The following is a 27,131-nucleotide window of genomic DNA, read 5'->3' on the forward strand; positions in this document are numbered from 1 at the left end:
ACCCATGCCCTCTGACTCCCAAGCCCGGGCTCTTTCCACTGAGCCCTGCTGCCTCTCTTAGTAATAATAATAATGATGATGATAATAATGTTGGTATTTGTTATGCGCTTACTCTGTGCAGAGCACTGTTCTAAGCGCTGGGGGAGTGTTACAGGGGAATGAGGCTGTCCCACGTGAGGCTCACAATCTTCATCCCCCTTTTGCAGATGAGGGAACTGAGGCCCAGAGAAGTGAAGTGACCACAGTCACCCAGCTGACAGGGGGCCGAGGCGGAATTCGAACCCATGACCCCAATGAGGCTGTCCCACGTGAGGCTCACAATCTTCATCCCCCTTTTGCAGATGAGGGAACTGAGGCCCAGAGAAGTGAAGTGACCACAGTCACCCAGCTGACAGGGGGCCGAGGCGGGATTCGAACCCATGACCCCTCTGACTCCCCAGCCCGGCCTCTTCCCACTGCGCCACGCGGGCGGTCGATAAGGAGGAATGAATGAATGAGTGGATGAATGAATGGAGGGGTCCTCGCGCCCCCTCTGGCAGCAAAGCACTGTGGGAAATGTAGTTTTCCATGCGCTGGGGGCGGGGCCGGGAGGGAGGGGTTTCCCAGAAGTCAGCGCGGCGGCAGCGGCCTGTTTGGGCGGGTGAGGCCTGCCCTCTTGCCCCACGGGAGGCTCCCAGTTAATCCCCATTTTAATAAGAATAATCATAATAATGTTGGTCTTTGTTAAACGCTGACTAGGTGCAGAGCACTGTTCTAAGCGCTGGGGGACATTCGGGGTCATCAGGTGGTCCCACGTGAGGCTCATAGTCTTAATCCCCATTTTAATAATCATGTTGTTACTTGTTGAGCGCTGACTGGGTGCAGAGCACTGTTCTAAGCGCTGGGGGTAATAATAATAATAATGTTCGTATTTGTTAAGCGCTGACTAGGTGCAGAGCACTGCTCTAAGCGCTGGGGGAGATACAGGGTCATCAGGTGGTCCCACCTGAGGCTCCCAGTTAATCCCCATTTTAATAATCATAATGTTGGTATTTGTTGAGCGCTTCCTAGGTGCAGAGCACTGTTCTAAGCGCTGGGGGAGATACAGGGTCATCAGGTGGTCCCACATGATAATAATGTTGGTATTTGTTGAGCGCTTACTAGGGGCAGAGCACTGTTCTAAGCGCTGGGGGAGATACAGGGTCATCAGGTGGTCCCACCTGAGGCTCCCAGTTAATCCCCATTTTAATAATCATAATGTTGGTATTTGTTGAGCGCTTCCTAGGTGCAGAGCACTGTTCTAAGCGCTGGGGGAGATACAGGGTCATCAGGTGGTCCCACATGATAATAATGTTGGTATTTGTTGAGCGCTTACTAGGGGCAGAGCACTGTTCTAAGCGCTGGGGGAGATACAGGGTCATCAGGTGGTCCCACATGATGACAATATAATAATGTTGGTATTTGTTGAGCACTTACTAGGGGCAGAGCACAGTTCTATGTGCTGGGGGAGATACAGGGTCATCAGGACGTCCCACGTGAGGCTCACAGTTCATCCCCATTTTACGTTAACTGAGGCACAGAGAAGTGAAGTGACTTGCCCACACTCACACAGCTGACAGGTGACAGAGCTGGGAGGCGAACTTATGACCTCTGACTCCGAAGCCCAGGCTCTTTCCACTGAGCCACACTATGTGCAGAGCACTGTTCTAAGCGCTGGGGGACATTCAGGGTCATCAGGTTGTCCCACGTGAGGCTCCCAGTTAATCCCCATTTTAATAATCATAATGTTGGTATGTGTTAAGCGCTTACTATGTGCAGAGCACTGTTCTAAGCGCTGGGGGAGATACAGGGTCATCAGGTTGTCCCACCTGAGGCTCACAGTTAATCCCCATTTTAATAATAATAATCATAATGTTGGTATTTGTTAAAGCTTACTATGTGCAGAGCACTGTTCTAAGCGCTGGGGGACATTCAGGGTCATCAGGTTGTCCCACGTGAGGCTCACAGTTAATCCCAATTTTAATAATAATAATCATTATGTTGGTATTTGTGAACGCTTACTATGTGCAGAGCACTGTTCTAAGCGCTGGGGGAGATACTGGGTCATCAGGTTGTCCCACTTGAGGCTCACAGTCTTCATCCCCGTTTTAAAAATAAAAATGTCGGTATTTGTTAAGCGCTTACTATGTGCAGAGCACTGTTCTAAGTGCTGGGGGGAATACAGGGTCATCAGGTCATCCCACGTGAGGCTCACAGTCTTCATCCCCATTTTACATTTTACTGAGGCCCAGAGAAGTGAAATGACTTACCCACAGTCACACAGCTGACTAGTGGCAGAGTAGGGATTCGAACCCATGACCTCTGACTTCCAAGCCCAGGCTCTTTCCACTGAGCCACACTCCTCCCTCTGATCTGGCAGGACCTCCTTCCTCACACCCGCCAACCTAACTCTCTTCCCCCCTTCAAAGTCCTCCTGGGAGCTCACCTCCTCCAGGAAGCCTTCCCAGAAGCAGCCCAGTGGGAAGTGCCTGGACTTGGGAGTCAGAGGTTGTGGGTTCAAACCCTGATTCCGCCCCTTGCCAGCTGGGTGACTTGGGCAACTGACATCACTTCTCTGGGCCTCATCTGGAAAATGGGGATCAAAACTGTGAGCCCCAAGTGGGACAACTTGATCACCTTGTATCCCCCCAGCACTAAGAACAGTGCTTTGTACATCGTAAGCGCTTAACAAATACCAACATTATTATTATTCCCTCTGCTCCTCCTCCCCTCCCCATTGCCCCACTCCCTCCCTCTTCTCTTCCCCCTTCCTTGCCCCATTCATTCATTCATTCAGTCGTATTTATTGAGCGCTTACTATGTGCAGAGCACTGTACTAAGCCTTTGCAATGTACAGTTTGGCAACAGATAGAGACAATCCCTACCCAGCAACGGGCTCACAGTCTAAACAGGGGAGACAGACAACAAAACATGCCCCACAGCACTTGTGTATATTTGTGCATATTTATTATTCCATTTATTTTATTAATGATGTGCAAATATCCACTTTTACTGATACTTTTTATCTGTTTTGTTGGTATTGACGCCTGACTACTGGTTTTGTTTTGCTGTCTCCCTCTTTTAGACCATGAGTCCGTTGTTGGGCAGGGATTGTCTCTGTCTGTTGCCAAATTGTACATTCCAAGCACTTGGAACAGCGTTCTGCGCACAGTAAGCGCTCAATAAATACGATTGAATGAATGATGAACCCTAGGGACAAAAGAGAAAAGAAACTGGGGGGGCTTGTTTAGCTTGGACAAGAGGGAATTCTGAATACTTGCCTTCAGGGAGCTGGCTTTCAGGGGGAGGAGGCTGACCAAATTGCCTGAGCAAGAGGAAGTGAGCCTAAATAATAATCATGGTGTGTGTTAAGCTCTATGTGCCTGGCACTGAACTAAGCGCTGGGGTGGATACAAAGTAATCGGGTTGGATACAGTCCCGGTCCCACACGGGGGCTCATAGACTTCATCCCCATTTTATAGATGAGGGAACTGAGGCAAAGAGATGTTAAGTGACTCACCCAAGGTCGCACAGCAGAGAAGTGGTTGGGCACATTACTTCCGGAATGTAATTCATTGTGGTCAGGGAATGGGCCTATTTATTGATAAATTGTACTCTCCCAAGCGCTTAGCACAGTGCTCCGCTCACGGTAAGCATTCAGTAAATGTGATTGACTGGCCGAGTGGCTGCCCAAGGAGTCCTAGAGACCCTTAAGAAGAGAATAACAATAATGATAATTAAAACTGATATTTGTTACTTACACCCCCTTACCCTGGGATAGTTCAGAGAAGGATGATGTAATGATTTGAGGTCTATATCTTCAGTTGGAGAACGGAAATAAAAATGAAGCTCACTGTATCGTCTATGTTACAGGAGTGACTGCCCTAGCCTACGTCATAAGAATGAAAATATATGAGCCCAGACCTTGTGATTGATTTAATATTTCTCGGGGAGTAGATTTGCAGAAGAAATCCTGTAGTTTTCAAGTTATCATTGCCACTCTATCGATGTGGCCCGAAGGGATAAAATGAAGATTGACTTTGGCTTATTCACGCAATCCGATGCTGCCGTTGAGTTAGTTCTAATCCTTCTGCTTTTTCTTTCAGGTTTGACGGAGTGTTTGCTTTGCTGCAAGAACAGAGACCCAGTTGACATTTTTTTCTAATGAGTACGTTGTCAGAAATGTCTAGCCGAGTCACCAGAATAAATAAGCATTTTGTTCTCCCTCCTATTATTTGTAATAGCGATAGGAACTTTTTGGAAAGCATGCAGAGATACATAATTACTGAAATGGAAAAAGTGGGCTGTACTGAAGAAGGACCTGCTGAGGAGTATTTCATCATATACAAAACCGTGTTTGACAAGGTAAAGAAATGCTGGTATCGTTTGGTAGAAAAGAGTGATTCTAGAGGGGTCTGCTTCCTTTTCTTTCCCACCACAGTATTGCTACTGTTGTATTACTTTCTCTTCATTCTTTGTTAGAGAAGGGTGGTTTTGCCTAGCTTGCTAGGCAGTGTAGGGAAGGCAATCCTCATTGCGGGCCTCGAAGCGATCATATGTAATGAGTGCTTCCTGTGTGCAGAGCACTGTACTGGATGCTTAGGAGAGTATGCTATAACAGTCGGAAGACACGTTCCCTGCCACAGTGAGCTTATAATAATAATAATAATAATTATGGTATTTGTTAAGTGCTTACCATGTGCCCAGCACTGTTCTAAGTCCTGGGATAGATACAGAGCAATCAGTTTGTCCCATGTGGGGCTCACACTTTTAATCCCCATTTTACAGAAGAGGTAACTGAGGCCCAGAGAAGTGAAGTGACTTGCCCAAGGTCACACGGCAGACAGGTGGCGGAGCTGGGATTAGAACCCACGTCCTCTGACTCCCGAGCCCGTGCTCTCTCCACTAAGCCACGCTGCTTTTCTGTCTAGAGGACCCCTAGTGCAATTTATGGCTGCATCTATTAGTCCAGATAATAATAATAATGTTGGTAGTTGTTAAGCACTTACTATGTGCAGAGCACTGTTCTAAGCGCTGGGGAAGGTACAGGGTAATCAGGTTGCCCCACGTGAGGCTCACAGTCTTCATCCCCATTTTACAGATGAGGGAACTGAGGCATAGAGCAGTAAAGTGACTTGCCCACAGTCACACAGCTGACAGGTGGCAGAGCCAGGATTTGAACCCATGACCTCTGGCTCTCAAGCCCGGGCTCTTTCCACTGAGCCACGCTGCTTCTCTGATAATGAAAAGGTGTCCTTATGCGTTGGTATTTACAAGGTCATTATTCTAGGCTCATGTCTAGAACTTGCTTCTGCTCATCAGATTTATAAATGAAGACACTTCATGGGTCCAAGTCCCATACAGATAGAGCTCTTAGTGACTGTGGAGTAATTTAAAAAACACCACATATTTCTCTTTTCTTTTGTGTGCATCCTAATAATCTGATCTGTGTATTATACCAGAAATTATTCACAATTGGAGCCTCTGGTTTGGGCATCCTTGTAATTTTAAAACCTACCTATTTTTAGAACATGATCTATGACTAAATTAAAAAGCCTCAGAGTTAATGAAATTGGCAAAAAACACTGAATTTATAAACCACTCACTGGGAAAACCTGATCTCAGTATCATTGGTTTTGCAGTAGTATAATTTCCTGAACTGACATGTGGGAGGTGTGACAGGGAGTTTTTGGAAGGGATTTAAAAACAACCCCTTGGTTTGCCCTGAAACGACGACTCATGTGGTTTCTCTAGCAGTGAGCCCTCTAAGAAATATATCTGTAAGCGTTAGAAAAAGCATTAGCTTTAATTGGTGGCATCTCAGCAATAATATTGAAAAGTAATTTGTAGTTGAATTCCACTGGTCATTTACTGTGAGGAAATTGTGCTTTCAGATAATAGAGTACGTAAGTGCCTACAAAAATGTCCTCATTTCCATCAAAAAAGAATATGATGCAGTCGTTGATATGCTGAAACAAAACCAAAGAACTGCATTTTGTCTTCATGGGAAGCTGAAGGTTTTTGCAGCCAATCCCACAACATTGATCTATCATAGGAGAAGAGCGGTCCAACTTGAAATGAAGTAAGTGCACCATTATTACTAGTGTCCCTCAAACGTATTTATTGGTGCTTACTGTGTGCAGAGCACTCTACTAAGGGCTTAAATATAGTATTTATTACTGACTTTTAGAAACTGTAGAATAATTGAACCAGTGCACTGAAACTTGCAAATAGTTTCTACCATGTCAAATTACTTTAGTCCTTCACCAGTAGGCTTAAGCCTGTGGTGAATCAAAGACAGTCTTGGAAGAATAGTGCCAACCCTCACTAGAAGGCAGAGGAAATATTCTTTCTTTTTAGTGAATTGCTAGACTGACAACATCCAAACTTCAAGTTTTTACTAGTTGCTTTGGTGTCTCAGTGATATTTCTTGATAAGGCGGGTAGCCTGAAGGAGCAGTGGCTTTTACTGAGCATTTACCATGTGCAGAACACTGTACTAAACAGTTGAAACAGTACAATACAATAGAGTTGGTAAACACAATCCCTGCCCACGAAGAGCTTTCAGTCAGTCATTTTATTGGAATTATTTCCCCTAGCACCATCTCTTTCAGGGTCTGGGTGAGTAGACTTGACCTATTTTCATGTTGGCATTAAGTAGGCTCCCTAAGCATTGGAAAATCCAGTTATGTTACTTGGATGGAGCATCTCTAGAAAAGACTCTCCCATGTTGCCAAAGGAAAATTACACTGACCCCCTTATGAGGTTACAGAGTTTAGAGTCTGACACAACGTTATGATTTTATTAATCCCTTGTATTTCAGTTAATCTCTGAGAAAATTGTACTTCAGTAAGATCACTACTTCTAGTTTATTTCTATAAATCACTTTGTCCATCTCCTAAATGAAGTCAGTTGTTCTGAAAGAATGAATATAATACATGCAGTAAGCTGTTTGCTACTGGGGCTAGAATCTTCCCCATGCTATACTAAGACTTTTTCTTTCATTTTTATTGGGTTCAAATGTTTGGTACAGAATGTAAAAAAAATTTTTCTTACATGGTAGCCAAAAAAACATATGGAAAGTGGACTAAGGTTTTCTAACTATAGAGAGATTATTTGAGATTGTCACATGTCATCATGTATCTCTGATCTAGGGCAGACAAATCAATTATTTTGAATCAGCACAGTTACAAGTGTGCCAGGTACTAAAAAAAAGGATTAGGATATAGATGATCCAGTGTGAGGTGATGATCAGTAAAGCCTGGCAAAATCAATTAACCAATCAATTGTATCTGTTGAGTGCTTACCGTGTGTAGAGCATTGTACTAAGCGCTCGTGAGAGTCCCATATAACAGAGTTGGTAGACATGTTCCCTGCCCATAAAATAAAGTAACTAAATCATTTTCAGTTCAGCTCATTCTCAATATTTTATTGTACCAGAGGTGTTAAGACTGTTGGAAGAAGTATTGAAGAATCTTTTTCCCCCCCAGAATTCGGATTATTGAAAAAAATTCCAGGAAAATCCAGCATGAGATATTTAAAAAACAGTTAAGGAGGAAATACACAATAAAGGAAATAAAAAGTTCAAAAAAGAATATAAATCCCTCAAAGCCCATTCCAGGTAGAGTATTCCATTTCAATCGATAGTATTCATAAAGTGCCTGTTGTGTGCAGACACTGTACTAAGCAAGGAGCTTAGAGTCTAGCACGAGAGACAGATACAAGCAGCGTGCTCAGTGGAAAGAGCATGGGCTTGAGAGTCAGAGGTCATGGGTTCTAATCCCAGCTCCGCCACTTGTCAGCTGCGTGACTTTGGGCAAGTCACTTCACTTCTTTGTGCCTCAGTTCCCTCATCTGTAAAATGGGGGTAAGACTGTGAGCCCCACAGGGGACAACCTGATTACCTTGTGTCCCCCCCAGCACTTGGAGCAGAGCTTGGCATATAGCAGGGCTTAACAAATGCCCTCATCATCATTATTATTATACAAAATAATTTATGGAAATAAAAGCAAAAGGAAAATGATGCTGTAAATGATTTACATCATCAGCAAAAGGAAAATGATGATAAGTAAGTGCTTATTTAGAGGAAAACTTACTATGTTTCTTTTTGTTACACATTTACACCAGTGACACCTACACAGGTCAAATTTTCCTGGTGTATGGACTTTTTGTGTATTTGTATCTTACGTAAATATTCCTCAGCACTGCTAGCCACTACAATGATAAGCAACTTGTATCCGTGTTGAATTATCACCTCAGAACTTTTTTTATGGTATTTGTTAAGCACTTAGTCTGTGCCTGGCAATGTACTAGGCCCTGAGACACAAAACTTATCAGGTTGGGCACAGTCCGTGAACCAGATGGAGCTCACAGTCTTAATCTCCATTTTACAACTGAGAGAGCTGAGGCATAGAGAAGTTAAGTGACTTGCCCAGAGTCACACAGCAGACAAAGTGGCAGAATTCTCCTCCATACTGAGCTCTCTCCTCCCCTGTTCTCTTCCACTGTGTTTTTATGCCAACCTGGTCTTCCCTTAATATGGGTCAAAGAATAGGAACTACTGCTTATGGTATTTATTAAGGGCTTACTGGGTGCCAAGCACTGAGATAGATACAAGATAATTGGATGAAACACAGCCCCTGTCCCACAGTCTAAGAGGTGGGCAGTGCTCTTATCACATTCCTATTTTATAGCTAAGGAAATAGAGGCCCAGAGAGGTTGTGTAACTTGCCTATTATTATATTGTAATAATTATTATATTTATAATATTATAAATACTATTATTGCCCAAGGTGGCAGCAGCAGTCCAATGGCAGAGCTGGGAGGAGAATAATAATCATTACTTTGGTATTGGTTAAGCGCTTACTATGTGCCAGGCGCTGTACTAAGTGCTGGGGTTCATAGAGAAGCAGCGTGGCTCAGTGGAAAGAGCCCAGGCTTAGGAGTTAGGTCATGGGTTCTAATGCTGGCTCTGCCACCTATCAGCTATGTGACTTTGGGCAAGTCACTTAACTTCTCATTGCCTCAGTTACCTCATCTGTAAAATGGGGATTGAGACTGTGGGCCCCACATGGGACAGGGACTGTGTCCAACCTGATTTGCTCATAATAATAATAATAATAATGTTGATATTTGTTAAGCACTTACTATATGCCAAGCACTGTTCTAAGTGCTGAGGTAGATACAAGGTAATTAGGTTGTCCCATGTGAGGCTCACAGTCTTAATCCCCATTTTACAGATGAGGGAACTGAGGCCCAGGGAAGTGAAGTGACTTGCCCAGGGTCACACAGCAGACAAGTGGTGGAGCCAGGATTAGAACATATGATCTTCTGACTCCCAGGCCCTGCTCTAACCATTATGCAACTGGGATTCCATCGATTACAGACCTTTAAGAGATTGCGTGGTGAACAACATGAAATCCTTATTCATTCATTGAGTCGAATTTATTGAGCGCTTACTGCGTGCTAAGCCCTGTCCTAAGGGCTTGGGAGAGTATATTATAACAATAAGCAGACATATTCCCTGCCCACAACAAGCTCATATGATGTATCTCTTTCCCTCAGGCCTGACTTTGCAAGAATCCTTCAATTTAGATTCTCTTACCGAATACCTTCATCTGCTTGAAAAGAAATACGCGGACTTGGAATACAGCATGACAGCACATTATATCCCGACTCAGCGAAAAGCCAGCCTCGATGAGGAAGTCATCCGGGCACTAAGTCGGCGGGATGCAGCCGAGGCCCTCAACGTTTCCTTGAAATTTCGGTACTTTACCTTTGACAAAGTCTCCGTGCTCGTTAGCGTATTTCATTCGGCTGCGCCTCCCGTTCTCACTCGTGGTTTTGGTCCAAACCCGTTGGTCCCACAAGCTGTTCCCTTCGTGTCTTTCCAGTTACAAAAGGATGCTGGCCACTGAAAAAGCCCTTGCTGATTGGGATCCTTCTAGGGGCATCTCTCTTCTCGACTACATAACCCGAACTTTGGAAGATGAGAGCTATTTACAAGGTACGAATCCATATTTCAAATAAGCGAACAGCATCAATCAGTCCGTGGTATTTACTGAGTGTTTACCGTGGGCGGAGCCCTGCTCTAAGCATGTAGGTGAGGACGGTGGAGTGGTTAGGATTGATTCCTGCTCTCAGAGAGCTTACGGTCTAATCAGTCAGTCGATCAATGGAATTTGGTCATAATGTTAACTGTGGAATTGGGTTAAGTGCTTTCTACTTACCAAGCGTCTGACTAAGCACTGGGGTCGATACAAGGTCATCAGTTCCCACATGGGGCTCACAGTCTAAGTAGAAAGGAGAACAAGTATTGAATCCCCACTCTACAGATGTGGAAACTGTGGCCCAGATAATAATTGTGGTATTTGTGAATTACTTACTATGTGCCAACCATATTCTAAGCCCTGGGGTAGATACAAGGTCATCGGGCTGGACACAGCCCACACCCCTCATGGGGCTCCCAATCTTGATACCCATTTTACAGATGAGGTAACTGAGGCACAGAGAAGTTAAGTGACTTGCCCAAGGTTACACAGCAGACAGGCGGCAGAGCCGGGATTAGAACCCATGACCTCTGACTCCCAGACCCGTGCTCTTTCCACTAGGCCATGCTGCTTCTCCCAGACAAATTAAGTGACTTGTTCAAGGTCACCCAGCTGCCTAGAGAAAGAGCACGAGATGATGATAGGGGCAACAGAGGAGGCGAGGAAGAAGGAAGCCACCGGAAGAATGATGGAAGGGGAGAGTCCTAGGATTGGGTGAGGGGGCACTCAGAATGGAGTTTTAGGGGGCTGGGATTCTGAGAAAAGGGTTAGGGTTGCACTTGGTTTTTAGTGTTTCATTAATACAAACTTGTCTGTTGTGCGACTTTGGGTAAATCAGTTCACTTTTTTGTGCCTCAGTTACCTCATCCGAAAAATGGGGATAAAGACTGTGAGCCTCATGTGGGGCATGGACTGTGTCCAACCCGATTCCTTTCTATCTATCCCAGCACTTAGAACAGTGCCGGGCACATAGTAAGTGCTTAACAAGAAACATCTGTATGGATGGGTCTCACTCTGAGGTTTCCAACATTGCAGATGGCCAAGAAGATGACGATACTGCCCACTTAATCGAGGATGATCCGAGCAAGGCTAGAGAAGCTGAAGATTTGCTTGACTACCTTGAAAGGCAAATGGCAAACAGCTGCTACATTCTTGGGTTTAAAACACGCACCTACAACATTATACTCATCGCTCACATATAATTACATGGACTATTTTAAAACTTCAGTCCGTGGATCAAATTAACAATCTTTAAAGTATTTCTCCTTTACCGGTTCTTTGAAAACTGGGGAAAAGACCAGTCTTGTCCTGAGAGTTCACTTTTAGGAGGAATGAGGCATTCATAGTAAGAAAGATTCAGGATCCTACTTTTTAATGGTATTTGTTATGCACTTAATATGTGCCAGGCACTGTACTAAGTGCTCGGGTAGATACAAGATAATCAGGTTGGACACGGTCCACCAGTACCTGGTCCTTAGCCCTTATTTTCTTAGGATATACACACCTACACCCCTCTTTTTCCCTCTGTACCAAAGACAAAGCAGTGTGGCCTAACGGAAGGAGCATGGGCCTAGGAGTCAAAGGTCCTGGTTCTAATCCCAGCTTTGCCATTTAGCTGCTGTGTGACCTTGGGGAAGCCACTCAACTTCTCTGGGCCTCAGCGCCCTAATCTGCAAAATGGGGACTCAATACCTGTTCTCCCTCCTACTTAGACTAAAAGCCCTTTAGATTGTTCGCTTGTTATGGGCAGGGAATGTTTCTGTTAATTCTGTTGTATTTTACTCTCCCAAGCACTGAATATAGTGGTCTGCACGTAGTAAGTGCTCAGTAAATGCAGTTGATTCATTGATTGAGCCCCCGTGAATCTACCTCAGTGCTTGGCTTGGAGTGGGCGCTGAACAGAGACCACAGAGTTTAAAAACATTATCCATACTTCTCCGGACCCCTTTTTATTCAGTAATTCTCCCCTCTCCTCAGAACTCTTCTGAACACTTCCTACTTTTGAATTGCAAAGATTGTTAAATCTGGGGTAGGGGAGATAAATTAGCTATCTTTGAAGGGTTTTCGAAATGCTTTGGACCATAAAAGTGTTAGAGTTGTCCTTGGGTTTGAAGTTGACACTGCTGCAGTGAGACCACATCCATGAGAGAGAGAACGTTGTGTGCAGTTCCATCTCCTGACCCCCTAGTTCCAGGCTCTTTCCACTGGACCACACTGCCTAGGCCTTTTGTCTCTCCCTTCCCTTTTTCAGGCACACTGGACGATCCATCACCCTGCTGTTGTCCCCCCCCCCCCCCCTTCCTCATGGGTTCCTAGCCTAGGATCCTCAGCTGGGGTTAGGAAAGAAAGGGGACAGGGCGGCCGGGAGTCTGAAGATTTCAGTTTTCAAGTGAAAGGCTGAGGAACTCTGAGATTCTTTAAGGCAGCAAAAATATGTAACCGAAGGAGTTTGCGCTTACACTGATTTTACTCTCACGTTTTAGAGTTTGCACCCGGGTTTCGTCTGGCTTCATAACGGGTTTCTTCTTTCTTTTTTGCCCCATTGGACTGATTTAAAATTGTAATGGCTTAGGTTCCATGAACTGTTTTCGCAAGGTCAATATGAAGTTGCAGCACTTTTTGCTATAAATTCTCCAAGAGGAATCCTTCGAAACATAGAGATTATGAATATATTTAAAGGTATATGTTTGCTTATGATTCAGAAATATTATTTAAATCTAAATTTAGAATTGTTTACTGGGAACACTTAAGCCTTTCAGGGGTCTTGAAGTTGCATTCAAGCTGCATAGGGAAGCAGCATGGTTTAATGGATAGAGCACGGGCCTGGGAGTCAGAAAGACCTGGGTTCTAATTCCGGCTCTGCCATGAATCTGCTGTGTGACCTTGGGAAAGACACTTCTCTGTGCCTCAGTTACTTCATCTATAAAATAGGGTTTCAAACTGTGAGCCCCGTGTGGAACAGGGACTGAGTACAACCCAATTGCCTTGTATCTCCTCCAGCTCTTAGTACAGTGTCTAGCACAGTAAACACTTAACAAATATCATTTATTATTATTTGTGATAAAACAAGAGTCATTAGTTCTAATGATAGTACTGGCATTTGTTTGCACCCTTCCGATATTGGACAGATGGCTGAAGTATTGCTTCTCAACAGTCAGTCAATCAATCAGTGATATATATTGAGCACTATACTGTGGACAGAGCATGGTATTAAGCACTTGGGAGAGTACAATAAAACAGTTTTAATAAAACCTACCCCGCTCAGCCAGTCATTCATATTTACTGAGCACTTACAGTGTGCAGAACACCATACTAAGCGCTTGGGAGAGTACAATATAGCAATATTGATATACATTGAGATACATTCCCTGCCCATAGTGAACTTATAGTCTAGAGGACAAGCTTACAGTCTAGCAGTGGAGAGCCAGTGTAAATAAAATAGTACATAAACCAAGTGAGTGTATTTCCAGTGTAATCCTCTAATCTAGATGTTTCTAGTTTTTTAGTTTTCTATTTTTCTAGAAGGAAAATTTGCTTTCAGCAATAATGTGTAAAAGGTATATGGCGTCTGGTAAATGAGAAGCAGCATGGCCTCATGGAAAGAGTACAGGCTTGGGAGTCAGTGGACCTGGGTTCTTATTCCTGACCCTGCTGCTGTCAACTTGGCAAGTCCCGTAACTTCTCTGTGCCTCGGCTTCCTTATCTTTAAAATGGGCATATCTCACTCTTGCTTAGCCTGTCAGCCCCATGTAAGACAGGGACAGTGTCCCACCTGCTTATCTTGTATCTACTCTACCATTTAACACAGTGCTTGGTACATAGTAAGCACTTAACAAATACCACTCAGTTGTCTGACTGTCAAATTCAGTTCTTCACACTGATTTAACACCAATGTTGTTCTCACTGTATCTGGGTGTCTGGGTGTGGGCAGCAATACTGAAGGGGAAATTCAGACCGGATCTTGAATGACTCTAAAATGTAGCACAGTTTTAGGATTCCCAGGAGGGATTGTTGCAAATTGTACTTTCCAAGCGCTTAGTACTGTGCTCTGCATACAGTAAGCGCTCAATAAATACGATTGAATGAATGGATCATCAACACGTTCAAGATTTGCTGTCTCCATTTAGAGATGATAACCCACAATCCTGGGTTGAAATGTGAGCCCTTTAGACGTTGTTAGAGTGTAATAATTGCTACTAAAAATTAAAAGAAAAAGAGGCACTAGCCAAAAAATGGGAAATCTAAAGCACTAAAAGCAGAGTATTGTCCAAAGCATTCTGATGGGTGACTTGTCTTTCTCCAGGTGCTAGCAAACAAAAGGGGAAGGTTCTTCCGTTACTGCTATTTTTTGAGGCTCTCTTTAAAACCAGCCGTGCAGTCAAGCACCCTGTCGATGCAGCCTTGACGCTAGAAGGAATTAAATGTGCACTTTCTGAACAACGGTTAGACCTCGTTATACACTGGGTTACTCAGCAGAGGTAAGCAAGGATTTTAATATGCCGGTGAGTGCCGGTCTCTTTGTAGAGTTTTTAAATGATAAATATTCGAAGAGGACTCACTTCCCATCAAGAATGTGACAACTGAAATATAGCTTGCACCCCCTCTTCCTACCAGTTGATCCATCAACAGATCTTTACTGAATAGTCACAAGTAGAATGGAGTGTATTAGATTGTTAGGGGTGTGTATTGGAGACTAGGTATTGCCCATGTTATAAGCCAGTAAGGGAAACAAGTAGGTAAACATGAAGGAGATAGAAGTGTGTTGAGATAGATTAATTATAAGATTGCATCAAAGAGGGGTGGGGAAAATTCCACATTTAAAGGAAAGAAAGAATAATACTAATATTAATAATTATGGAACTTATGTGCTTACTGTGTGCCAAGCACTGTTGGCACTGGGGCACTGTTGGCACTAAGCACTGGGGCAGATACAAGTTAATCACTTTGGACACAGTCCCTGTCCCACATGGGGCTCACACTCTTAATCCTCATTTTCTTTTTTTACAGATGAGGTAACTGAGGAACAGAGAAGTGAAGTGACTTGCCCAAGTTCACACAGCAGACGTGGCGGAGTAGGGATTAGAACTCAGGTCCTTCTGACTTCCAGGCCTGCAGTCCAAGTTTTCAGAATGGTTTAGGTAAAGACCTGCAGCCATGGGCCTGGGAGTCAGAAGGACATGCGTTCTAATCCCAGCTCTGCCACTTGTCAGCTGTGTGACCTTGGGCAAGTCACTTTACTTCTCTCTGTCTCAGTTACCTCATCTGTAAAATGGGGATTGATGCTGTGAGCCCTGTGTTGGTTAGGGACTGTGCCCAACTTGATTAATTTGTATCTACCCCAGCACTTAGAACAGTGGTGGGCACACAGTAAGTGCTTAACAAATTACTTCATCATCACCTGGAAGTGGAAATAGAAGGGATTTCCTAATGTTTCTGCCCACGCATAAGTGGAATTAGTTGCAATACAGGATGCCACCTTAGTAAGCAGGAAATTAGGAATGGGAAGAGTGCAGTTCCTAAAGCATCCCTGCTGATGGTTCCCAGGGAGGATTTCTGGCAAAGTCAAGTAGAATGTATTCCTCTCTCTCAGTAATTACTTGGAAAATAAGGAGGTAGTGGAAGGGTTACAGGTCTAGGAGTCAGGAGAGCCACTCGCTAGTTGCAGTTGTGCCACTGGCCAGCTGTGCAACTTTGGATAAATCACTTAACCTCTTGGGCCTCAGTTTCCTCCCCTGTAAAATGGACATACGATTTCTGCCCTTTCTGCCTCTTAGATTGTGAGCCTCATGAGGGGCAAGGACTGTGTCTGAGCAGATGGTCTTGTATTGACCCTAGAGTTTAGCCCAGTAGTATGTATTAAATGGTTAATAAATGCCAGGAATATCATCATCACCACTACTTGAAAATTAATCCTTGACTGATGCCAGTTGGCAACATGGAAAGGGAGAAGAAAGGCATGGCATCATAACTCAGCTCGTGGCCTAATGGATTGACCACGGGCCTGGAAGTCAGAAGGATCTGGGTCCTTATCCCGACTCCGCCACTTGTCCAGTGCGTGGGCTCAGGCAAGTCACTTAGCTTCTCTGGGCCTCAGTTACCTCATCTGTAAAATAGGGACTAACTAGTACTGCTAGCCTTGTGTGGGACAGGGACTGCGTCCAACCTGATTAACTTGTATCTATGCCAGCACTCAGAGCATGTCTGGCACACTGTAAGCACTTAGTAGGTAGCATTAGAAAATGAGAAATCTGAGAAAAATATGGAAGTTACTTAAGGGAGAACCACCTCTGGACTCTGAAGCCCTTCTCTCAAGTTGTAAAAACCTTCTGGCTCATTTTGGAAAGAGAAAGTATGACCTTCCCCAAATTCCCTCCCCAGAAAAAAAGCAGCTCTTATTTCTTTAAGTTATTTATGGTACGGATAGTGTACTGGTAAGGTGAGTCCAACTGGAATGCTGAATGGTTTGTGTGAAAGTACTGCACCCCATTTTAGGCTCGGGGAAGTCAGGATGGTAAAATATTTCAACATCTTTCCCATTCGCAAAAATCCTCTATAATGGGTAGTAACGATGGGTGCTCTGTTGGCTTCTTTGCTCCAGGCTGACATTTTCTGAAGAAACCGGAGATGTGATTTACAATTATGAAGCGCACAATCTTTACAACAGGGCCAAGTGTCTGGCTCTAGCTCAGATGGTCTATAGTGAATGCACGGTGCCTAAGAAGGCTGCTCTTTGCATGTGCAAACAGGGCCAAATTTATGGAGCCGTGGAATATATACAGCAAATCAAGTATTTTTCTTTAGGTAAGTAGACACGTGTCGGGCCCCTGTTGAGCTTTTGCATTCTGCTGGATTTATCTAGCAGGGTTCCCAATTATAAGGCAGAGAGCGATCCTTTGGGTTCTGCTTTTAAGAAGTGCATTATAAATTTACAAGCAAATAATATTCATAAGAATAATCCAGTCGGACTGATTTCCTAAAAAGATTATTATGTATTTGAATGCCCTCAGCTCTGCCCTCTTAATGAATATGTATTAAAACTGTGAGAGCAGTGCCGGGACCCTTATAGTTATAAAAGGAAATAATTATAAAGACCCAACTATCCACCCAATAAATTTGCACACTTTCATTCATTTTCAGTTATATTTCAGTGGTAATCATATTCCAGACTTGTTATGAGGGAACAGTAAGCTGTCTTTCATTTTCATTTATATTTCAGGAGTGATCATGTTCCAGATATAATCTGTAGTGAGGGAATGTGTGAGCTAGTGCTGGTGTATTTTATAGCGCTCTGCATATAAAAAGCGCTCAATAAATATGATTGATTGACTTACATATCAGAATGTCGGCAGTGTAATGCTATAGACCGTTGGATCGATCTCAAGACATAAATAAATGGAGAATGTTTTTCTAGCTAAATTAGCTGCGTCACAGGTCCTAGCTTTTGCCTGCACAATTTTCACAGGCTGAAAATATGCAGTATCATTGAGTCGTAGAACAGCTCACTTCAGGTAGCTGAACTGCTTCTGCTTTTCTCGTGACCTAGTGGAAAGAGCTTGGTGCTGGGAGTCAGGGGATTGGGCAGCTAATTTCAGCACGGCCACTGGCTTTCTTGTGTCCTTGGGTTAGTCACTCAAAGCCACCAAGCCCTAATTTCCTCATCTGTATAATGGGAGGAAGATACTCATTCTCCACACATCTTAGATTATATGTGTCAAACGTGTTCATTCTGATGGTCTTGAATCTGCATTTTGAACAGTGCCTGGCACCTTGCAAGTACTTAATAAGCACCATTTTTTGTAAATGATATTTGTTAAGTGCTTAATATGTGCCAGCCACCATCATTATTCAAAACACGGGCTGGGAGTCAGAGGAATCTGGGTTCTATTCTCAGCTCCACCACTTGCCTCCTGTGTGACACTGGGAAAATCACTCAATTTCTCTGTGCCTCAGTTACCTCATCTGTAAACTGTGGATTATTAAGACATGAACCCATATGGGACATGGACTGTGTCCAGTCTGATTACTTCGTAGTTACCCCAGTGCTTAGTACAGTGCCCGAAACATAGTAAGCACTTAACAAATACCTTAAAAAATTAGACATTATGATACATTATTATAATATTTTGTTTAATACCACTAAGGAGATTCTTCCTAAACACCAAATGATTATTCATGATATTTGACCTCCGAATTGATTTAGCTTAAGATCCTGCTGTTTTTAATGAAATCCTGTTAATCTTTCATTTAGGGTTAGAGAATAAGATGAAGATACTAACCCAAGAAAAATAAATGTGAAACATAGAAGCTATTATTGGGATCTCCCCACATTTCTTATTGATAAGTGTCATAACTTTCCTCTCTGTCACTCATGCCTGTCAAGGGCACTAATACAATCTAGAGTGCAGTTGTATCCTATTTCTAGAGGTAAAAGATACGATGTCACTCGGGATTTAAGTTAGTTTGGAAACTCTTAGTTTCCAAAGTTTACTTAGGTCAAAAATGAATCAGGCCTCTCAGAACTGCAACAGTTAGAGTACTTCAAATGGGAAAGTAAAAATTTGGTCTACTTCCCACGTGTGTAAAACTGTAGAATTTAATGTTCTGTGACATGCTTAATTCAGTGTAAGTGATTCAAAATATGGAGCTTCCTTCACTTCTGGGAAAATGATTCTAGGTTATAATAGACTCTGTGATTCAGTATTCTGACTGAATTACTAGGCACTCAGGCTTACATAGTATAAAGAACTGAATCAGTATGTATTTCCTAGAATGAGTTCCAGCCTGTATTGTAAGTCTTCACCATTGGTATTTTTTGAGTGCTGACTATGTGGAAAGCACTGTAGTAAGCACAATACAACAGAGTTGGCATTTACCTGAAGAAAATGCATTTTATAGAGGGCTGTCCGCACGTAACTCAACAGTAGCTGTGCAAAGCTTTTTCAGCAAACTTCATGTTTAATTGCCAATATTTTTTTAAACGAAAGAGAAATTTGTAGCAATGGGCATTGCTGATTTTAAAATGGAAACCACGCTTGGATTTGTGGTTTCTTGCCCCTTAACATACAGCCAGAGGTACAGAGTTGAATTGCAACATGAGCCCATTTAATAACTTTTGCAAATTCTCATTTTTCATTTTATCATCACTGTCATTATCGATTCATGTTTATTCTATACCGAAAACATGGTAAGTCTTGAGCAGACTGGAGAATGGCCTGTGAAGAAGACCGAGTGGCTGTCAGGATCTTGCATTCTAACTTTGTAATCGTCAAAGTATCATTTAATTTGTGAAAAGAAAATATTTTATTTCTTGCCTTTAGATGACTTCATATTCCTAATCAAGAACTGCCCAAGCATCGAATTAATTAAATGCCTGACCCAAGGGAGGAATGGGCAACAAGGAGCACTGTCTTTCGGCCTTGTTATTCTTATCCTTTTCTCTGCTGAGCTGGAAAAAATTGGATTTCAGCTTCTTCTAGAAATATATGCAAAAGGAAAAAGTAAGCCTGATAAACTGTTCTTCGTGTTGGATCGTTCAGGGGATTGAAAGTGAATTAGGACAGTCACCAGTCAAGCAGAGTTACACTGGGCAGGCGGAGTTTAGTGTGGATTTTGGACTTCTGCCCCCTGAGGGTTTCGTTAGGTGTTTAGCACCTGTGGCCCGGCCCAGATTAGGTATCAAAAAAGGGAGTTTTTAATTCATCCCTGAAAAGGTGGTGCCGACACAATGGGTGATTTGCCCCCTCTTTCCCTTCTGTGGCCACCTACTTCCTCTTCAGCCGAGTTCTTCCTCCCTACGCTTTTTTAAAGCAGAGAGTAAGGAGGGAACAGTGGTTGAGGTTTTTGCTTTCTTGGGGTGTCTTCTTAGGCCCCAAGGACCTCCTAAGCATGGCTGCCTTCTGTTGAGTTTAGAGCAAACTAGAACTGAGCTTAACAAACTTGAGCTTAGAACTGAGTTGGTAAAATCAGGTTGTCATCTTAAAGCCTGCTTACAGCCAGAGGTACAAAATTTTTATCAGATCAGGGATTTGGGGAAGCCCTCAGGAAAGCGGAATGAAGAAAGCACCCCTCTCACGGGGAGAGAGAGGCACTAGGTAGATGAGTGTGTGTGCCTGAAGCTCCCACTTGCTAAACTTGGCAAGTTGATGTAACTTGAACATGTAGCCGTTTAAGATTGAGGAGAGAAAACGTGTTAGTGCAGGTATGTGGAGGATGAGAAAATACTATAATTCTAGGCCATGAGAGATGAGGGGCCTCATAAATAAAGGGAAGTAAGTATGCACTGGGGCTTCTGAATCCATCCCACCTGACCACCTCGTTGACAAGCTGGGGAGGTAGAACCTTGGTCATACTTCGGTTGGTAGGGGATAGAGCTGCCCTGAGGGTCCCACCTCCAGCCACAGTATCAACCTGGAGAACATACCAAGTGGTATCCCATAGGTATTAACCGTGGGACCTGTTCCAATTTGTAACGATCATAATAATTATGGTACTTGTTAAATGTTTAAAAGGGCCAAACACTTTTCTAAGCACCGGGGAAGATACAAGTTAAGCAGGTTGGACATAATCCCTGTCCCCCATGGGGTGCAAACTCTTAATCCTCATTTTACAGTTGAGGAAACTGAGGCACAGAGAAGTTAAATGACTTGCCCAAGATCACACAGCAGGCAACCTGGCAGAGCCAGGATTAAAACCTAGGTCCTCTGGTTTCTAGGCCTGTGCTTTTTCTACTAAATCATGCTGTTCCTCTAGACCTAAAGTTCTTTGTGGGCAGGAATATGTCTAACTCTGTTATATTTTAATAATAATAATGGTATTTGCTAAGCGCGTACTGTGTGCCCTCCCAAGCACTTAGGTCAGTGCCCTCCGCAGAGTAAGCACTCAATAAATATGGTTGATTAACTGATAGCTGTGAACTGGATGACATGCCCATCAAATTTACAGATGATACTAATCCCTTGGAAGGCAAGAATAAAATCCCAAGTGGTGGGGAAAATGATGCCACAAAGAGGATGAAATTCAGTAAGAACTAATCTAAAGTAAGGTAAGAGTCTGACAAATGGAAAGTGACTCAAAAGCAGGATGAGGTTAGCCTGGGGAGGCCCAAATACAGGAGAAAATGATCTGGAGGTCTAGGGCCACCCAAGGGAGATATTGGATTTGTCGGTGGCAAACGCTTCCTGACTCAATATTGTCAGGCATTTGTTCACTCTGACCCTTGATGGGATAAGTAGAAGCAACGTGGCTTAGTGGATAGAGATGGTCCCGAGAGAAGGACCTGGGTTCTAATTCCATCGCTGCCACGGTTCTGCTCTGTGACCTTGAGCAAGTCACTTCAGGTCTCTGGGCCTCAATTGCCTTCTATAGAAAATGGTGATTAAGAGTGTGAGCCCCATGGTGGGCAGGGACTGTGTCCAACCTGATTAACTTGCATCTACCCCAGAGCTTAGAACAGTGCTTGGCATATAGTAAGTGCTTGACAAGTACCGTAATAATAATAATTACCCTTATTATTATAAGTTTTGATTCCTCTTTTTAGACACCCCCTTGAAGCTGGAATTAATGACAGTGTGGAGGGGGGTGTCTATTTTTTCACATTTCCCATAGGATGTATTTGAGGTACATATAGACTCCTCTTACATATATGTACATACACACACACAGACACATATGGACTCCCTCTTCTAGACTTTGAGCATGCTGTGGGTAGGGAATGTCCCAGGTTATTTTTGTATTGTACTTTCCCAAGTGCTTAGTACAGCACTCTGCACACAATAAGCGCTTAATAAATACGAATGACCAGAGACCATGTTATTTTTTCTTCCTCAGGTTCACTGGAGGAGGTTATGTTAAGTGATAACGTCTGCATAATAGAAGCGTGGCAGGAAATCGCAGATTTGTGTTTAGCAAGCGGCTACCCAGCTCTGTCTCAGGAAATCATGTCCATCCTCGTAGCTCAAGAGGGAGTGGTTGAAATTTTGCCAGATGATGATGGGACAAATTTAATGGAACACGTTTTTTGGTAGTTCTACATCCTAAACATTTGAGGGAGCTCTTCCAACATTTTGCGTAAACCAGTTGTGAGTACTAACCTAAACGTAACCCCTCCTTATACTGCCAGAGTTTACCCCCTCAATAACAAAAATAAAATTATCACCCAGCTGTGATTAATGCATCTACTGGAATAGCCGAAAAGATACCTATTAGCATCCCTGCTTTTCTTTCCCCACGTTTGTTTTTTTTTGGGTACGGTTACCTCCCCTGGGGTACCACATCTTGAAAAAGCGATAACAATGTTTTTTGGAGCTCTGCCTGATCCTTAAAACGACTCTGATAGAGAAAAGATACTAGGCAAGTTGGGAGTGTTGTTCTGCTCATTTTGTGTTCTGGATTTGATTCACTGCTCTGTTTGTCGATCCACTTCGACCGGCAGCGAGAAGTGGTTTTCTGCATAGGCAGGAATCCATATCTGTCCGCACTTAAAGTGAGAGAAAAAGGAAGTGGGTTTATCCATAGACCCAGAATTGCATCCCCTTTGGGGGGTGATTTAAGGACCTTTTTGGCAGGGAACGTGACTACCAACCACATTACATTGTTCTCCTCCAAGTGCTTAGTATAGTGCTCTGTACCCAGTAAGCGCTCAATAAATACGATTCATTGATTCAGATGTACTCAAAGGTAGTAGAAATGGTGTGAGAAGGCATCCCAAATGATGCTATTCCTCCTCAAGCAGTGCGTCCTGCCCCTTACTTCGACCCTATTCATTCAATAATTCATTCAGTCGTATTTGTTGAGGGTTTACTGCATGCAGAGCACTATTCTAAGCACTTAGAAAGTACAATTCAGCAACAAAGGGAGACAATCCCTACCCACAATGGGCTCACAGTCTAGAAGGGGGGAGACAGACATCAAAACAAGTAAACAGGCATCAATAGCATCAATATAAATCAATAGAATCATATATATATATATATATATACATACACACATCAGAACAAGTAAAACAGGCATTATAGATATGTAAATATATACACAAGTGCTGTGGGGTGGGGAGGGGGGAAGAGCAAAGGGAGCAAGTTGGGATGAGGTGGGAGCTGAGGAAAAGGGAGGGCTTAGTCTGGAAAGGCCTCCTGGAGTAGGTGAGCCTTCAGTAGGGCTTTGAAAGGGGGAAGTGTGATTGGAGGAATTTTTCAGCCTCGGATCTGGAACTGGGTACATTGGTACAGGGCTGTGTTCTCTTCAAAAGTTGGCATGTGAAGAATGACATTAAAATCTGACTGAGGGGAAAGGATGGAACAGCACTTGATTATGTTGTTAAATTCCTTCACTGTAGCAGAGCCAAAAGATGGAAAATGTTTTGCCAAAGCTTCTTGCCTTCAAAGTATTTGCTTCTGCATACATTTGGAACTCTGAGGCTCAGTACTAGGAAAAATATAACATTTTTTACCCCGGTTGCTATAGTAATAGAGTTGTATGTGTGTTAAATGTGTAGTGGTAGAATATTTCAGAGTATTTTGCTATCCCCTGAGTCCTTTGTGAAAACAGACCCAAACAACTATTGTCTGAGACTTGATCATTTTTAAATATTTGTTTGTGAGGCTTCTGTCTTTCAGATTTTTAAGTCATCTCCTAGTCAGTTTATTTCTAGGGAATGAGAGCAGTGTGCTTTAGTGGAAAGAGCTCAGGCCTGAGAGTCAGAGGACCTGGGTTCTAATCCCAGCTCCACCACGTACCTTCGGTATGACCTCAGACAAGTCACTTAACTTCTCTATGCCTCTGTTCCCTCAACTGCAAAATGGGTATTCAGTTCCTGTTCTCCCTCCTGTAAGCCCCAAGTGAGACCTGATTATCTTGTATCAACCCCAGTACAGTGCTTGGCACCTTGTAAGCGCTTAACAAGCACCACAATTATTGAATGGTCCCAAAAGAAGCAAGTGGCCATGAATCAACGAGAGATTGGAAAGTGATAATGGTGTTTTTCAGAGCTTCCCTTGACCCTTAGAACATCCTTGATAAAAATTCAATACCTGCTCTCCCTCCTACTTAGACTCTGAGCCCCTTGTGGGACAGGGACTGTGTCCGTCTTAACTTATATCTACCTCAATGCTTAGAACAGTGTTTGACACTATGTTTGTTACATAGTAAGTGCTTAACAAATACCATTTAAAAAAACCCACAGCTACCGTCGTGAATGCTAAAATCTGTCAGCGCAGTCATGCTCTGGAATTGACTTATTTAATTTTTCAGTTACAGACTAACTCTGGGTAGAGAATGCTGAGTCGAGGAACTGTCACCTAGCCTCCAAATTCTGGGCTGGACCATCTCTAGGATTTGGGGACATCTCAGCATTGTTTCTGCCATTTGTCTTTGTTTTAGTTTCCATTTGAATGGTGGGGACGTGGCTTTAGTTACAGCCCAGGCTATTTTACTGATTTCCTTAGAGTTGTTTGGTAGATTTTTCAATTCCCTGTTGCTAAAGCAAGAGACACTTCAAAATAACAACACAAAACAAAAAAACAAAGCAGGAGAATGCATGTTAGGATTGCCAGTTCCTCTTTTGAGGATTTTAGTTCTCTTTGGACCACTACACCACATCTCCCAGTTCTTCCAAAGGCAAAACATCAGTGAAACTCAATGCTTGGTAGGGGGCAGGGGAGAGATGTAAAGTGAACTGAGGTTATTATTCATTTCTTCCAATGATTTTTTTATTTTTTCAGGGTGCACAATGGAAAATATGTAGAAGGAGGAAAAGTGTACTCAGACATTATGGAAAATCTGGGTGTGCTAGTCATATTTCCTGTTTGATATTTTTGTGGTCCAATATTTACCAGAGTAAGCTTCATTTGAATTTTTATCCAATCCCTAGAGAAGTTTCTGGATATATACTCAGTCTAGCACAGTTGGCTGCTTTAGGGCATGACGTTAGGATATTTTTTTTAATTATACGTCCAGGTTACCGAAGCATAGACAGATTTTCCAAGTTGAAGTTAAGCCTCTTTGATTGATCAGATTGTTTCTATGGACTCTCACTGTTTATTTCATAGTTAGCTTTACAGACAATCTTTATGGACCATCTGTTGAGTGTGGGAAAATGAATATCAATTATGCACTCTGTTTTAAGCTTACCTACCCATAGGGGTAAAGTTCCTTATAATCCCTGTACACAGAAGCCAATTACATATGTAAAATATTTAGTATGTAGTGGGCCTCAGTGTTTTTACATATAGATAGGGAGAGAAAAAATTAGAGATTATCAATGGATAATGTTTTTTACTTCTACAAATGTATTACAGTATTTCTCTTTACTTCTGCATTACACGTCTCCAAAGTCTCCCCTAACCAGCAGCGAACCCCCAACACTTGAATTTGGAAGCACCGTACCCGGGACGCGGGGAGGGAGAGCACGTGCAGCCAGAGAGGAGCAGAGGATTCTAGGGGCTCAAGGCCGTCCCCTCAAGGCAGAGCCACTCTGGGTGGCATGTCCATCCAGCTGGGTGGGAGCTGGGCCAGCTGAGCGGGAGCTGGGCCAGCTGAGCTGACTCAGGCTTACACTATCCCTAAGCAAAACATGCTCTAATCACCTCTCCTCCAAGAGGCCTTCCCTGACTGAGCCCAGAAGCATAGTATGGTGGATAGAGCACGGGCCTGGGAGTCAGAAGATTATGAGTTCTAATCCCAGCTCCACTACTTGTCTGCTGTGTGATCTTGGGCAAGTCTCTTGACTTCTCTGGGCCTCAGTTACCTCATCTGTAAAATGGGGATTAAGGCTGTGAGCCCCACATGGGACAGGAACTGTGTCCAACCCAATTTGCTTGTATCCACCACAGCGCCTAGGATGTAGTAAGCTTCAAACCAAAACTCCCTCCTACCTCACCTTGCTTCTCTCCTTCTACAACCCAGCCTGCATACTTCGCTTCAGGGGTGCTAACCTTCTGACTGTGCTGCGATCTCACCTGTCTCGCCACTTACCCCTGGCCCACCTCCTACCTCTGGCCTGGAACCCCCCCCCCCCCCCCAAAATCCGCCAATTCCTCCCCCTTCCTCGACCCCAACTTCAAAGCCTCAAAGCCATGTCCTCCAAGAGGCCTTCCCAGACTAAGCCCCACTTTTCCTCATCTCGCATCCCTTCTGCATCACCCTGACTTGCTCCCTTTGCTTTTTCCCCCTCTCCCAGCTTCAAACCACTTATGAATATATCTGTAATTTTATTTATTTCTACTGATGTCTGTTTCCCCGCCTCTAGACTGTGAGCTCATTGTGGGCAGGGATTGTCACTCTTCATTGTTGTATTGTACTTTCCAAAGCGCTTAGTTCAGTGCTCTGCACACAGTAAGTGCTTAATCAATATGATTGAGTGAATGAACTGAATGAATGGCAGAGAATGTGCCCGTTTAGTGCTTAGTACAGTGCTCTGCACACAGTAAGCACTCAATAAATAGGATTAAATAAATGAATTGTGTCCTTAGACGCTACTGTTTCCCCCATCTATAATTTAACGATTTAACGTCTGCCTCCCCTGTAGACTGGAAGCTTCCTGTGGGCAGGGATAGCATCGACCAACTCTGTGGTATTGTCTTCTCCAGTGCGCTCAAATCCGGGCTCTTCACACAGTCAATCGATCGTATTTATTGAGCGCTTACTTGGACAGAGGATTGGGAAATTCCACTGATCACACAGAGAGCAGCATAAAACTAACGCACAGCAAAGGCACCGGTCCACGTATCTAGGCCTACGGAGCCCTGGCTCTACCACTGTGTGTCGGATTTGTAGGTGCTGTTTCAGTTTTGACCGGCTCATGCAGAAATGCCAGCGGGCCCCTGAATTCTCTCATGATTAATTGCTACTTCAAGTCCCTCTGGGGAAACACATGCAATGATTTCTCCTCCAAGAACAGCATGTGCTCAGAAACGGAGCTGTGCGGAGAGAGGAAACAGACGGAGAGACTTTGCTTCTGGTGAGATTGAGGCAGACTCCTCCTCTGATTGCAAATCAGACACTTCGGTTGCTAGGAATCCAAAGGCAAATGTAACCCCGGGCAGTCTGAGGTCGGACTCAGCAAAGAGTCTGA

General features: G+C 43.5%; 1 protein-coding gene across 2 annotated transcripts; it reads left to right on the forward strand.

Annotated features, from left to right (window-relative positions):
• Positions 1–590: 590 nt before the first annotated feature.
• On the forward strand, positions 591–22,262 carry CLHC1 (clathrin heavy chain linker domain containing 1). Of its 2 annotated transcripts, XM_007672025.2 has the most exons (13): positions 591–640; positions 4,125–4,383; positions 5,913–6,100; positions 7,508–7,638; positions 9,582–9,783; positions 9,911–10,023; positions 11,102–11,192; positions 12,639–12,745; positions 14,370–14,544; positions 16,665–16,867; positions 19,384–19,563; positions 21,008–21,107; positions 21,893–21,978. In XM_007672025.2, the coding sequence occupies exons 2-12, from the start codon at positions 4,183–4,185 to the stop codon at positions 21,094–21,096; spliced, it is 1,680 nt and encodes a 559-aa protein (XP_007670215.1). In that variant the 5' UTR covers positions 591–640; positions 4,125–4,182; the 3' UTR covers positions 21,097–21,107; positions 21,893–21,978. The 2 variants fall into 2 exon arrangements, with proteins under 2 accessions (XP_007670215.1, XP_001510135.3); XM_001510085.5 differs by lacking the exon at positions 21,008–21,107 and having other exon boundaries at positions 21,893–22,262.
• The last annotated feature ends 4,869 nt before the right edge of the window (positions 22,263–27,131 follow it).

The sequence above is a fragment of the Ornithorhynchus anatinus genome, chromosome 9 (genome assembly GCF_004115215.2).
Source record: "Ornithorhynchus anatinus isolate Pmale09 chromosome 9, mOrnAna1.pri.v4, whole genome shotgun sequence".
Taxonomy (NCBI): Eukaryota; Metazoa; Chordata; class Mammalia; order Monotremata; family Ornithorhynchidae; genus Ornithorhynchus; species Ornithorhynchus anatinus.

Coding starts and splice junctions, on each gene's coding strand:
- CLHC1 (XM_001510085.5), top strand. CDS start 4,183: ATGAGTACGTTGTCAGAAATGTCTAGCCGAGTCACCAGAATAAATAAG. Junction 9,784..9,910: donor AACGTTTCCTTGAAATTTCG/GTACTTTACCTT, acceptor GTGTCTTTCCAG/TTACAAAAGGATGCTGGCCA. Junction 16,868..19,383: donor AATCAAGTATTTTTCTTTAG/GTAAGTAGACAC, acceptor TCTTGCCTTTAG/ATGACTTCATATTCCTAATC.